Source organism: Egretta garzetta, unplaced genomic scaffold, assembly GCF_000687185.1.
Source record: "Egretta garzetta isolate BGI_Z169 unplaced genomic scaffold, ASM68718v1 scaffold775, whole genome shotgun sequence".
Taxonomy (NCBI): domain Eukaryota; kingdom Metazoa; phylum Chordata; class Aves; order Pelecaniformes; family Ardeidae; genus Egretta; species Egretta garzetta.
The window spans coordinates 517,279-530,980 of NW_009259754.1; the positions used below are offsets into that span (position 1 = coordinate 517,279).

Here is a 13,702-nt window from a genome sequence, read left to right on the forward strand (position 1 = left end):
GAGCTAAAGCTCATTTCAATACATCATCACTCGTTGTGGTTGGTACTGTGCTACACACTAGGGACTACCTGCAGGCTTGCCTAAAGGCTTAACTAGAAACTATTGAGTGCAAGTCTAAGAGTTAGTTCTGTTTAAAAAAACCAAACCTATCTTTTAAAATCGAGTAAGTAGAATCTTTTTCCAAACAACCCCTTCAAAATTCACCTCAAAGCTGAAGACAATCAACAGAAGTTTTAAGCACAGAATCAGTGCCGTAAAAATAGGAACTTGTAAGAGCTAATAAATACAGACAGCTCTGCGTTATCTGTGGTAAATCAGAAGACGGAACAAGCCCATTACAAAAGACGGTGAAGAGAGAAGAGCAGGTTGCACCTGGTACTGAACCAGTTCAGTTCAAAACTTGACTTGATTCCTGCAAAATTAATTGGTGCATCTATAAGCTATGCTCTCCAGTATTCCAGGTCAGCTAAGTGCAAGTATATTGCTGAGCTGGTGGATCCCTCCTGGGGCCGAGTGCCAAGGCAGCATGGCACAGGGACATCGGCAGTGTTCCGCACACTTCCAGCTCAGTGCTCACCCTACCAGACCTGGGCTAGCCCTACACAAACCTGTCCAATACCTGCGCTCCCTCTTGTGCTTCTCAGCAAATGCTGTGGTAATGACTTAATGGTGTGCAAGGCCAACCTCTCAACTTGTGCTCCAGAAAGTACAAAGGTGGCTAAATGATTTCTATACTGAGGTAGGAAGCAGGATAGCTGTGTTCCTGTGCACTTAGTTTGAACTGGTAAGTTCAACCAGACCTAAGCTGATTCCAAGTGTGTCAGCATCCATGGTAAATTCATCCTATAGTTCGGATTAACTACTCTGGGACAACCAGGAGTTGGCAGTAATTTGCTTTAATTAATACATACGAGTTTTCTTACGTTCAGTTTGCTTAAATTCAATTTTTATTAGTGCTTACCTACTCCCCAGGAAGGAGTTCCCCATTTAAGACAGCTTTGTTACATCTTTATTATTATATCTTTAAATTAAAAACCTTGGAGTTCCTCTTCAGGTTACATGTTTTCATAGCAGACTGATTTCTGCACCAGTATTTCAAATAATGCCTTTTCTACAGTTACCTCTGCTGTTTCCAAACTACATAACTCTTTTCACTACCATTTAAGTTTTCCTGAGGCCTCAGTCTTGCAGGTATACCAAACCTCCGGCCTCTCAGCTTTTGCTTTGCATTTCTACTGCGTGATGTTACCATTCCTACATTCTTAACACTCTTCTTGTTAGACAGACCAACACATACCTGATTAAATGGGGGACGAGGCCCATCACCCAACAGAGGCGTTTTCTGCTGCTGGAAAGGCAGAGGGCCCTGGGAAGGGTGCGGCCCCCTTGAAGGGTTCGGTTGTCCCTGAGGTCCTTGCATGTTTCCTTGAGGCCCTACTAAAGAGCCTTGTGGAGGTCCCTGCTGGCCTTGTGGACCTGGTGGCCCACGCAATTCTTGTGGCGGTCCTAACATTGTACCTTGAGGCGGGGGTCCCTGGAGGCCCCTCATCTCCTGGGGACCATGTCCTAGTAAACCACTTTGCATATGAGGACCTCTCATTTCTTGCGGATGACCCATCATCATCCCTTGTGGAGTAGGTCCCTGGTTATCTCTGGGTCCTGGTGGACCCTGCATCCCTCTTGGATTAAGTCCCATCAAAGGCCCTTGAGATATAGGCCCCTGCATCCCTTGAGATCCTGGAGCTCCTTGCATGCCATGAGGAAGAGGTCCTTGCATTCCTCGGGGACCAGGTGGCCCTTGCATTCCTTGACCACCAGGGGGACCTTGAGGACCCAAATGACCTTGTGGGCCAGGTGGACCCTGCGGTCCTAAATGAGTCTGAGACCCAGGTAGACCCTGTGGTCCTAAGTGGCCTTGTGGGCCAGCATTACCCTGTGGACCTGGAGGCCCCATTGGCCCATGAGGGCCAGGATGTCTCTGCATTCCTTGATGTCCATGTAAATCCTGAGGCCGTGGCATTCCTTGTGGAGGCCCCTGGGGGCCTGGAGGTCCCTGTGGTCCCATGAACCCTTGTGGACCTGCAGCTCCTTGGTGTAATGGAGGACCTTGAGGTCCCATTTGTCCTTGGGGTCCCGGAGGTCTGAACTGTCCTTGTGGACCAGGAGGTCCCATCTGAGGCATATTCATTGGCATCTGCTGAGGTGGAAGGGGCTGCTGAAATCCTTGAGGCATCTGTGACATTGGGCCTTGCCCTGGAAAAGGCTGGGGTCCGTGAAGAGAGCCTCCTGGAGGTGGTGGCTGTACTTGCTCAGCTTGCTTTTGTGCAAGTCTCTCAATCTTCAATTGCTGATTGAAAAAAATAAAGAGACCCAGAAAATCAACTAAGCACAGAAGTATATGCAATATCTAAAAATCAGAAGCAATCACCTCAATTCTCAGGAGTTTAAGAAGACTTAGTACTTTTCTCTTAATTGACAGAAGTACAACTAAAGAGACCCACAGATCAGTATTAGTTCACTGAAATGTGGGGGCCTCACTGAAGGTTTCATAGCATCATGCATGAAGTCCAATATCCTGTTCAATTAGACGTTTTTTTGAAAAAAGTGAAAACAGTACTGCAAAAGCAAGCTACACATTTTAGCGTTGAGGTCCAAATACACCACATAGAGCACTAGAACAAATTTGCTCATAACTGTCTTTACACACATACCTCCAGGAGCTGTGGGTTTGTGTACTGAAGTGCTGCCATTTCCTGTTCAATCTCCGCCTGTGTCTTCTTTTTCTCCTCCAGCTTAGTATCTTCCTTTCTATCATTCAGTGGCTCAGGTGGGGGAGGCAAAGGAACTTTATTCTGCATCCAAGCCTATAAAGAATTGTAGGCACAAGATGAATTCTGTGGCACATGTATGCAATATATTGCTGCACTGGGAAAGGATATGCTGGAACGCTGAGTAGTATGGATATTCAGAAACTAAAAACAATGCTGAATAAAACTTCCATACCTTCTAACATCCTATTTTCCAGTTACAGATACAAGCTATGAGAGATTTAACCAAAGATTTTATTTTTACATAGTAATTAAACTAACTACTGTGGTAAATTATTTTGTACTGGGTGTTGATCTAAAAAAGCTGATATTGGAAATCCAAAACATTTCAACAGCCACATACTTTTTGAAGTTGTGAAAACCCCCAAATTTTTCTCCCGTTCACCATGTTATCAGGTGCTTACCTGCTGAAACTGTGCTGGTATTGGTTTTGCATAGGGCACTTTTTTCTGTGGCACCTTCTTTTGGTCCTTTTGCATTACTTCCTCCATTCCCCAGTCCAGTCCTGGGATTGTCATTTCAATATCATTGGACTCATCTTTCCCTTTAGCACCAGGAAGACAAACAGAGTATTGCAGGTTTACAGAGAAATCCTGTTACTCTCTTTGCAGCTTATTTAGCAACAGAGCCTAAGAGGTTTTCAACTCTTCCTTCTTTAGATGGGAATATACACAATACTGAACTTCAGAAAAAAGGGTCTGTTCTACCAAAATATATGAAAGGAATGAAAGAAGTCATGCAGTATCCTGATGGCTCAGGAAAATGCTTCCCCATAGCTACTACTTACCCATCTGCTCTTGCTCCATGGCTATTTTCAATTGTTCAGGTATTCCCATCCCAGGAATAACAGCCAGGCTGTTGGGTTCCAGATCATCTAGAGAAAAACAATAAATATTTATACTTGGAATGTTTTTCTTTACATTACCATTTAATCCCTTTGGATTCTCACATGCTTTTGCTGATGGTATCATTACATATTTTAAAACCGGTGGGTCACTTTTTAATTCCATACACAAACTACAGGATACTAGAAGAACTGTAAATTCAGATTCATAAATACACCCCAAAAGGTCAGAAACCATACCCTTTCAGGAAAGTTACATTTAGGGTAGAAGCTTAGAAAATGAAATAATAACCCATCCCCATTTTTGTTACCTCTATATTTTAAAACTTAAATTGGATTAAAAGTGTTGCATTTTAATTAACATTCCCAAACAAAAGAGCAAATAATCAAAAATCTGAAGAAACAGCATGCAACCCCAAGATGAAAAGGTTGCTGAAGCACACCATAGAGCTGGGCAACCCTGAGCAGCCTAAAATTACCAAGATAAATCCTTAATAAGGGGTAAAGTTTTAAGATTTTAGTCAAGTTCAATAATTTAAAAGATTTTCCTGATGTAGTTCAGGACTGCGGGAAGTCTTGAAGTGACATGAAGTTCTCCAGAAGTAAACGAGATATTGCCAGAGGGAAGGCCAAACCTCCTTCCTGTGATTGACAGAGCAGGTCTTACCTCCCGGAGCTGTGGAAACAAAAGAAAACTCATTGTTGGAATAGTGATTGCTGATAACACGGAGAGTAAAATCATCATCGTAAAAAAATACCTATGTCTAGGTAGTCACCAGTGCTGTCATACTGTTTCATTGTCTTACCCAGAAGCTGCACTCTAGTGTCAGCTAACGACCCAGGCTTGTTCCTGACCCCAATCCTCCTTCTTCCATTTTGAGGGAAAATGCCTTACCATATTCCACACCATCCTCTGACATCCCAGGTAGCAGATTCAAGTTGTAACGATCTCGCATTTTATCTCCAGGCCGATTTCTAGTCCAAAACTTGCTGTGAAAAGGAAGTTATGTGATCTCAATAAAGGGTCAAGAGTATTAACTACTTGTAATCTAATTAGTTCTTTAGTTTTTAGTATGCTATCTTGATTATATAAGGATTCAACTCTTAGTAAACGAAGTTCAGCACTAGATCTGAACACTAGGTGTAAGGTTCAAACCAAAAATAAAATCCCAACAATTATCAAATTGAATTATATAGTTACAATTCAGAAGATACTTCAAAGTGTAAGCGGTGTAAGTACAAGGCATCGACATCAGATCCTGAACAGACAGATGCATTTCTAGTCCATTCCAAAAACTTCCTGCTCAATTCAAACATATTCATGTACAACTATGCTTGTCAATACACTCATCCACACACAAAATTTACTCCCCTTATAAAATGCTCCATGTTTACAGTGCATTCAACCTTAAAGCACCAACTATATGCCTCCAAACATGTTTGCAATGTGAAAAGACAGACATGACCAGCAAATGATTTGTAGAAAAAAATGCTGCGGAGATAAGAATATTTCTTCAGCAATTCTTTTTAAAAAATTTCTTCAGGAGATTTCAAAGCTCACACAACCCCAAAATCCTAGTATTTTTTTAAGACTTCCTTAGATGAAGGACAATAGGTTAGACTCTACCTTTTAATGTAAAATGCCAGTGCCTTCCCATTTAGATAAGTTTGTCTCTGCTTTGCTCATTGGTTGTGTATCAGAATCATCCCAATCTATTCTTTGTTCACTGATGCCACGGACCTTTCTAGTTTCTAAATGTACATACATTCCCTTAGATCTTTTCTTTAAATACTTGAATATACCTGGTGTGATCATTTGAGCCTGAACAGAGAATGTGTCCAAGAGGATGCCACGCCAGGCTCCAGATCATTCCCTCATGGGCCATTTCCATTCCACCAACCTCCTTCTCAACCCTGATGCATCAAAAAACAAAACAAAACAAAAAAACCCCCAGTCATCACACAGGTGAATATCTGCTACAGATACAACACAAAACTTTTGCTATTCAGTTGTTCCTCTTCCTCTACCCAGATTTTGCTAAAGTTAAGCCTCTGTTATTTTTCTGTTGGGTGAATTGATCATTCCCAGTTGTTCTTAATAGGGAATTCAGTAATGTAGGGATTTTTACCTGTACACTTAGAAACAAAATAATTACAACATCTCAGAACAAGCTCTAAGAAACTAGGAGTTTCAACCATTCATCACCCGCTCAACAAAAGACTATTCTCTGTGCAAGCAATCATATCCTTTAAAATGCATCTGCAGAGGAAAACTTCTTCATAAATGACGCATATTCACAAACTTCCTCAGGTATAGAGAAAAACTATACCATAAACATGCATGTTAAATACTGATTCAAAGGTGAAAAGTGTAATTTTATGTTTAGTATAGTAGCTTGCACATCTGACCAACATCTTTCCAATGTGCTGATGAAAATGCCACTTACCCAACATGCCAGAACAACAAAGAACCATCAGATCCTCCGCTGGCGAACAGTCCTTCATGAACAGGATGCCAGGCCACAGCTGAAATACAAAGTAAGCCACAATCAGCAAGTACAACACTAGGATTTCTAATGAATGGAAATTAGAATCTCAAAAAACTTCAATTTTTAATCCAAACTTTATTAATAAAAGTCCATGTAATATAGCAAATTCTGACCTGTGGCCTCCTTCTTGTGACCCCTGAAGACCTGAAGTTCTTCTTTCAGATTACGAATGTCAAAGAGCTTACAGAGATGGTCACGAGAAGCTGTTAGCAGCCAGTTGCCATTCAGATTCAGTTTCACTTCCATCACTGTGTTTTTATGAGCATGTCTGCAAGCAGAAAAAGACACACTGTTTGTCCAGATACTGATTTCTCAGAAACAAATAAAAACGTGGTCATTTACCAGTCCCAAATATTCAGGTCAATAACAAAGTAGTTCAGGCTACTAAACCAGAATTCTGTGGCTTTCTGTGCAAAGGCCCCTTGTCTTAACCCTGGTTCTTTTGTATTTCAGAGCAACTGGCAGTGCTCACAGAGAGTATTCAGTTACTGTGCACATTTCTACTGCAGAATAAGAAATTTTTCATCAGCCAGATGAAACAGCTCATTTGTGTTTCCATATCTCAATTCTGTTTTCCAAATGAGAACTGTGTGACTAGGAGGTCTATGGAGAAGGACAAAGTAAATTTAAATAAGGAATATTACAGTCACAATTTTCCAAGCATAGACCTGCCTTCATCTAGCCTCTGGATTTCTGGCACAGCTAAAGCAGTAGTTTTATATATGAAGCAATTGTGTATGGCTGAAATTATGTAAGCCAAAAAGCTAAGAAGGGAATTAAAAACAAATTATTTTTTGAAGTTAGCTTATATTTGAGCAAATCAAAGTTTGTGGGCAAGAACTTACAGTGTTGCAAGGCTCTGGCCAGTCTTTGGATCCCAGAACTTGATGGGCTGTTGGCTGTCTTTACTTCCTGATACAACTAATCCCTTTGTTGGATGCCAGTCAACACATTTCACATCTGCTCCGTGTCCTGTTAAGAAGATAAAAATTATTCATTTTGAGATTTCCCAGACACTGAAAAGACACTGAAAAATTAAAAGGGTGCACACCTTATAACTGTAATGTAAAACTAAATGAAAAACATCACAGAGCACAGGTCACAAAACATAAAATCAAACTAAATAAAAACTTTTCCGAGTTATTTAGGTTGCATTCCTTTCCACTAATCACTGGGGGCATCTTCTGCCCAGATTATGCCCTCAAACCAAGCTCACTTCAACACAGAAATTCTCTAAGAAGTTTCTGCTCAAACTGGTACTTTTCTTTAAGCTTTGGCCCTATCCTTGTTACACAGTGTTTTAAACAATTGATGAAGTGTTTGTATGCAGGTGGTAAGGGAAAATAACACCATGACAACTTCACTTTCTACGAAATATTGTAGAAATGAAAGGCAAATCTGTATTTGTTCCTATCCTATCTGTACTACCCTTTTGCCTGTCAGAAAATAAGCAAAGATGGATCTGAAAACTACATTAGCATATGATGAAAAGAAATCTTATGAAATGTAACCTCTTATCAGGTCAGAGGGATTCAAGTTTTTTCAATGCTAAAGAGTTAGGAGAGAAAAACCCTCGTGATATCATTTGATTTTAAACAGAATGACCGACCTTGACAGAGAATCAGTGCTGCTCAGATGATCCAAAATCTGTCAAGAGGAAATGCCTGTTTCTGCCACACAATAAAATGAGGTTTCTGAGCTGAAATACAGGCATTTAGAGAAGAAATAACCATCGGTAATTTCTTTCTCTAATCTCCCTCCATGCCAGCCCACTTCAAGGGAAAGCCAACAGTAAAAGTCCATGCCAGAAAATGAGGCAGCATGCAGTAAATAAAGAAAAAAGCACGATGAGAAAGGAAGGTCTGTCTGCAACATAAAGGCACTGAAGTTATAAAATGGTATGGAAGAATGGTAGCATGTAGCATGTTCCGTGAAAGACAAAGGGTTCCCATCAAAGTCAGGCAGCTCCCACAAGTACTGTTTTGCTACATGGTGGAATACGTAACTTCAAGCAGCACAAGCTGTCTTAATTCAACAAGACATTAAAAATTAGTAATGGTTGAAATTTTCCTGAGGACACAGAAAAATTAAATTAGAATAAGCAATATACTTCTATCTTAAAATAGAAGCAAAACAAAGCACTCTCTCCATCAAATTAATGCAACTTTCCTCCTCTCCGGAAGAAAGGACAGACAGGGAAGAGATTCTTGACCCAAGAAGAAATGAATACAGCTTCAAGTAAGTAAGGAACAACTTTAAGGATTGATTGACAATGTGGATGATGGAACCAGCCATAGCAGGCAGAATTGCCCTTGGAAAATGTGGGGTTGCAGGGAAGAGCAGGATCCTCAGGTTGCAAAGACTATAAATGTGCTCACAAGCAAGTGCTCTGGTGGTCTGTCCTACCAACAGAGGGGCACAGTGAGATGTCTTGTTTCCCTTCCCTCGGGCTCTTCTGATGCAGAAAGAAATTAAAGGCACAGGCCTGTCTGGATTTGCTCTGACTAAATCTCTCTCCCTCCACAAAAACATGAAGCTGAATGCTGAGCAAACCTGGCTTCCGAGCGTTTATTTGGCCAGTAGTAAGAGAGAAAGCGCTCTTCCTCCACAGAGGAAGGCAATTCATGCTTGCAGGTTTTCGGCTGATGATATTTTGTAGGTTCTTGCAGCCCCAAGAGAAAGACAGGGGATTTTAATTCAAGGGCAACAATAGGCCCTTATAGAGAAACATCCCATTGCAGTGAATAGCTGGTTGAACTGTATGAAAACGTGTTCAGATTAGAATATTTGAATGCTGTCATAAATATGAAAAAAACAAAGCCCAGTAAAGCCATAAAAAACCCTACCCTCACGGACTGGAATGACATTGGCCTTGCTGCAACTGAAATAAACACAATCAGTAATGGAAGAGTGCTGAGAGACAAAGGGCTACTCTATTTAGTCAGTAAGATTGCATCCAGAAAACTAGTTATGCTGATGAAAGGCCAGCTCTGGATGACAGCGCATCCTGTGTAAGGCCCAGTTTAGGCTTTTCTTTGAGACCTAACCTGAGTTAAACCAGCCCAAGTATGTACCCTGAGGAAAAAAAAAGGCTCAGGGGGGCAATCCCGTTCAAGGTCAGAGCCACACTCTTGAACAGAGCAACCAAAGCACCCATTCACTAAAAGCCTTCAAAAGGGAACACAGTGATGGGACAGCACCGGACTGACAGGCCTCTCAGAAGCCAGGTTTGATAGTCACTGCCCCCTAGCCCCAGACCACAAAGCTGAAAGGTAGTAAAAGATGCCAGGACACTCAAAACTTGTAACCAGAGCAGATCCGTCATTAGGTACTTATCAGCAGGCTTCTGACCATCATCAGCACATTAAAATTGACCATAGGGATCAGAAGAAACTTACTATATTTAAAAACATAACCATTATAAAGATAGGTAACTGGCATTTCCTGCAGAGAGCAATCTTTCAACCAATGTGCTCTGGACTACAGCAATAGTGGAGGAAAACTGGGACTCTCCTTTGTAACCTAATCAGAATGATCTATCCTGCCCTCAAGAGGCATCTCTTAGACAAAGTTCTGCACTAAATGGGATCATCATATATGCTTAGCTATACATTCCTAATGCAACAAAGCTTTCTTGAGAGAAAATAAATTATTTCCTACAACAAATATGATTTAAATAAACTATTCCCAAAGGATGAACTAACTCAGAAGAATTACATGAGATAACCAAGATAACTGAACAGCATAATTTAATACAACCTTTTAAAATATATTTTTTTCCTTTTTTTTAATTGGAGCAACTGACACTGTATATTGCTTTTTCTTCTTTCTGCCAATAGATGTACATCTGTAATGAGACAGATGATGCAGAAAATGCATTTAAAATAAAACTCCAGAGAAAAAGGACCCTGGCAGATCTTATTTCATAGTTGTTCTTAGTTCTCAGTTCTAGGCTAAGATCTAGGAATCGGACTCTCCTCTGGTACAGAACCCCTGTCACCAAGCACCACACTCAGAAAACCTTAATTCATGCAAATCACTGTAGTTTACATTCCTTATTTGCTGACTCTGAACAGCTCTTGCTCAGTAGCTTCAACAGTCACACATAAGTGTCTGTGACCGAGGAGAGCCAGGATGGGAATTCCTCTCTGAGAAACGCTTGCACCCTTTTCTGCCCCCTAAGCCCCTAATGCTTGTCAGTTTTACTTACTGCAACTTCTTTTTAAAAAAAATCTGCAGAAAAAAAATAAATTAAAACCAAGCATATAGAGATTCTTTAAAATGTTCAGATACAAAAGTATTTCTCTAATAATACTTTTCATATGTGTAATGAATTTTTGAATTGAGTGACTATAGTCACAATCCCATTAATTAAAGTACTGATTGTAAATGCTTCTAGCCAACTTGTTTGAATGGTTGGTCTTTAAAAGACACTGAACAGAAATACTGGCTGGTGAAAGGCATAACAAGCTATAACAAAATTATGTGTAATAGTGTTTGATCAAATCCAGCATGTCACAAGTCTGGGAAAGTACACAACAATTAAGACTTAGTGAATGTAATACATGGTGTGAAGAATTGTTTTGGATCATTGCCTTTTTATTACAGTCTATAACATATCTATCTACTTTATAATGCAACTGTGTATAAACTACCAATTACAGATATAGCAGGTTTATTGATATAGCTAAATTTTTTCTATTATATCCTTTCCCCTAGGAATGAGCCCCATTCTGAAGGCACATAAATCGGAAAGAGGATTTCATAGATGATACTGTAGGATTTCTAGATCCTTCCCAGCAATTATTTGGATGTATATACACATAGCGAGATGACACTCTTAAGGCATCTTCGTGTGCTTTTTTAACATCCACATTCCAAAGAAAATGGATATTTGTAACTATATATATTTTAAAGGAATATGATTGTTTAACTGCAACAATCCTGACTGTTTCTCATTTAGAGATAATTCTATTTGCTTGGAATTTTTTTTTAAGACACATGGTTCTCTTATGCTTCTCTTTTAAATAAAGAGTAGAGCTGTGTATCCTCCACTCGAATTGGTCAGACTCGAAGCCTTTTCATCACCACACAGTAACGTTTGCCTTCCCATAATCTGTATCCCCAAAATAACAGAACACCTCTCAGAAGAGCAGGCCCTTTCTAGGGGACTATTCCCAAAGGATCTGCAAAAAGGCATCAGGTCTTACTAGCATTCAAGCTAAGGTTTCTCCACCCCTAAAAATGGGGAAAAAAGAAAAAAAAAGAAGGACCTGCAAGTCAAAGATAATGGAAAACCACCATGTTAGCAGAAAGATGTTCTAAGTTTTCTACATAGTAATTCCCTTAGCCTTTATTAGTTGCTTCCAGCCTATTAGGCAAATTTGATTATTCTGCCCGTTCCATTTTTATGGAAGGCTTTTAACGTGTTATCTGACAGTTACCCATTCCCCTAGCAATTCCCTGCTTCTATGTAAAGCTCACTTACGAACTGAATACCTCATACCTACAAAAGGTACTGGGCTGTTTTGATAACATCAATCAGGTTAACCATAAAGGTTAAGAATATATTTTAATTCCAGTAATTTATTGTTCTTTGCCCTATCACATTATGGGAACTACACTGCTCTTGAAAGGTGTCCTATGAGCTCTTTGACTTCCTATTCCCCACTCCAAGAATGAATACCACAGAAACCCTCCGTCTACAGATACACAGTATGCTTTTTCTTTTTGGCATAATGTGGGAGGTTGGTGAATAAGAAATTAAGGGAAAAGCTCCTTTTAGTCTTCAGTGGATTAAGAACAATGCTTCCCACCATACCTTCTGATAAACTCAAGTTTTATTTTCCTTTATTTGCTCACACTCTTTTTCTAGCTCTCTGCTAGTTTATTAAATGTGGTATCTACGGAAACTGCTAGAATTTTAATCTACCTACAGGGAACGTCTCCTAGATCATTAGCATTCCTCTAAACCAGCAGCAGAATAGGACATAATTAAGCCTTGTTTACAAATCCCCCCACCCCTTTCTTTTTACAGTTCTATAATCACACTGATTTTTCTTCCCAGACAAAAGCTCTTATAACAGGACAATTTGCTTTTATAATCTGTGAAATCAGAAGGCTAAAAAAAAAAAAATAATAAAAAAAAAATCAGTAAACACTAATGAAACAGATGTGGTTAAAGAAATGAGTTTTCCCAAGATTACCCGGAACAGGTAATCAGCCCCCAAAATGCGCTTCCATAACTGAGTTTAGAATTTGTATGTGCTATTCCCAACCGAACTTACACTACTCAGTGAGTATTTTGAATTCTACAAAATCCTAAAACACCAGCAAAAAAAAAAAAAGTTTAAAAATAATGCTAGTTGCATGTTTGCACAGCTTGCATAATGACAAATGCACTGCAAAGAATCATGAAAAAAGTCTTGTTGTATTACATGGAATTACCAGTAATGGCATGTAGTGATCTGTATTATTTACATTTGTTTAAATTCAGTGACAAAGTCTTCTATAAGGGTTTACAGTGAGGGGAAGAAATCCATCTGGGTCCCAGTGTATGTGGGAACTGGGTCATGCAGGCTTCAGTCTTTAACTAATGTGACTACCCCCATGTTATAAACTTCATGTTTAAACTCTTCAGTGAATTGAAGGTACAATGCTGAGCAACTTCCCAAGCTGAAATGCATTGCTTTGAACAGAAACAAAAATTACACAAATGAAAGTGTCTACTGTTTTAGATTTGAGGTGTCAGGTTTGGGTTTTTTTAAAAATCATTGAATATGTTCCTGCTAGAGTCTACAAACACTGTACAGATACCTTTCCTTTTAGACATACTTGCTTTTTCCTAACTCCTGAATTTATTCTTGAGCGTTATCACTACCTACACCCAAGCAGGTTATTTCCTGTATAGAGACAAAGGAAGTTTGACAGCAGATTGTGCAACAGCACAGCAATGGCACCAGCATCTGTAACATGTGAAGAGCTGTTTAACATTCTCTTAGAAGGGAGAACTATACAAAAATCTTTTAAGTATGCATGTTCCACAATTTCTAATCATAAGACATAGTTAAGTCATATCTAGATTGATCAGAGAGAATTATCAACAGCAAGTTATTTTAGTATGTAAAAATATTACAAAATTTTCACTAATTGTGCTTAATCAGTGCGCATATTTTTGAACTTAGCACCACTTTATGCGCTTAATCAAAAAAACCTATGTGTAACATGAAATGCATCTCTGACAGAGAGCTTACCTATGTGATGATGCTTTAAAATGCAGCATAATGCTTATTGCAATACAGTAGTCATTATTTCTAATTAAGAAGTCATTACTAATCTTAAACAGAAAGCCATCAGGAAGCTCAGAGCTAGCTCAAGAAAAATGACAGGAAAAACAGGGCAGAAAGCGTAAAAGCGGAAGATACACCACATTAAACTTGTCCAACACCTTCTTACTCAATATATATGTACTAGTTCTTAGC

The 13,702-nt window shown here is 39.5% G+C and overlaps 1 protein-coding gene across 2 annotated transcripts in view; it reads right to left on the bottom strand.

The window, feature by feature from the left end:
- The window catches only part of WDR33 (WD repeat domain 33), a 53,507-nt gene that overhangs the window by 12,935 nt on the left and 26,870 nt on the right, over positions 1-13,702 (bottom strand). For both annotated transcript variants that reach the window (XM_009639504.2, XM_035894965.1), the window contains exons 7-16: positions 7,067-7,193; positions 6,335-6,489; positions 6,120-6,198; positions 5,476-5,586; positions 4,568-4,662; positions 4,340-4,348; positions 3,616-3,702; positions 3,233-3,372; positions 2,712-2,864; positions 1,298-2,347 (exon numbers count right to left, since the gene is read on the bottom strand). In XM_009639504.2, the coding sequence (XP_009637799.1) occupies positions 1,298-2,347; positions 2,712-2,864; positions 3,233-3,372; positions 3,616-3,702; positions 4,340-4,348; positions 4,568-4,662; positions 5,476-5,586; positions 6,120-6,198; positions 6,335-6,489; positions 7,067-7,193 (2,006 nt within the window). The remainder of the gene's footprint in view (positions 1-1,297; positions 2,348-2,711; positions 2,865-3,232; positions 3,373-3,615; positions 3,703-4,339; positions 4,349-4,567; positions 4,663-5,475; positions 5,587-6,119; positions 6,199-6,334; positions 6,490-7,066; positions 7,194-13,702) is intronic.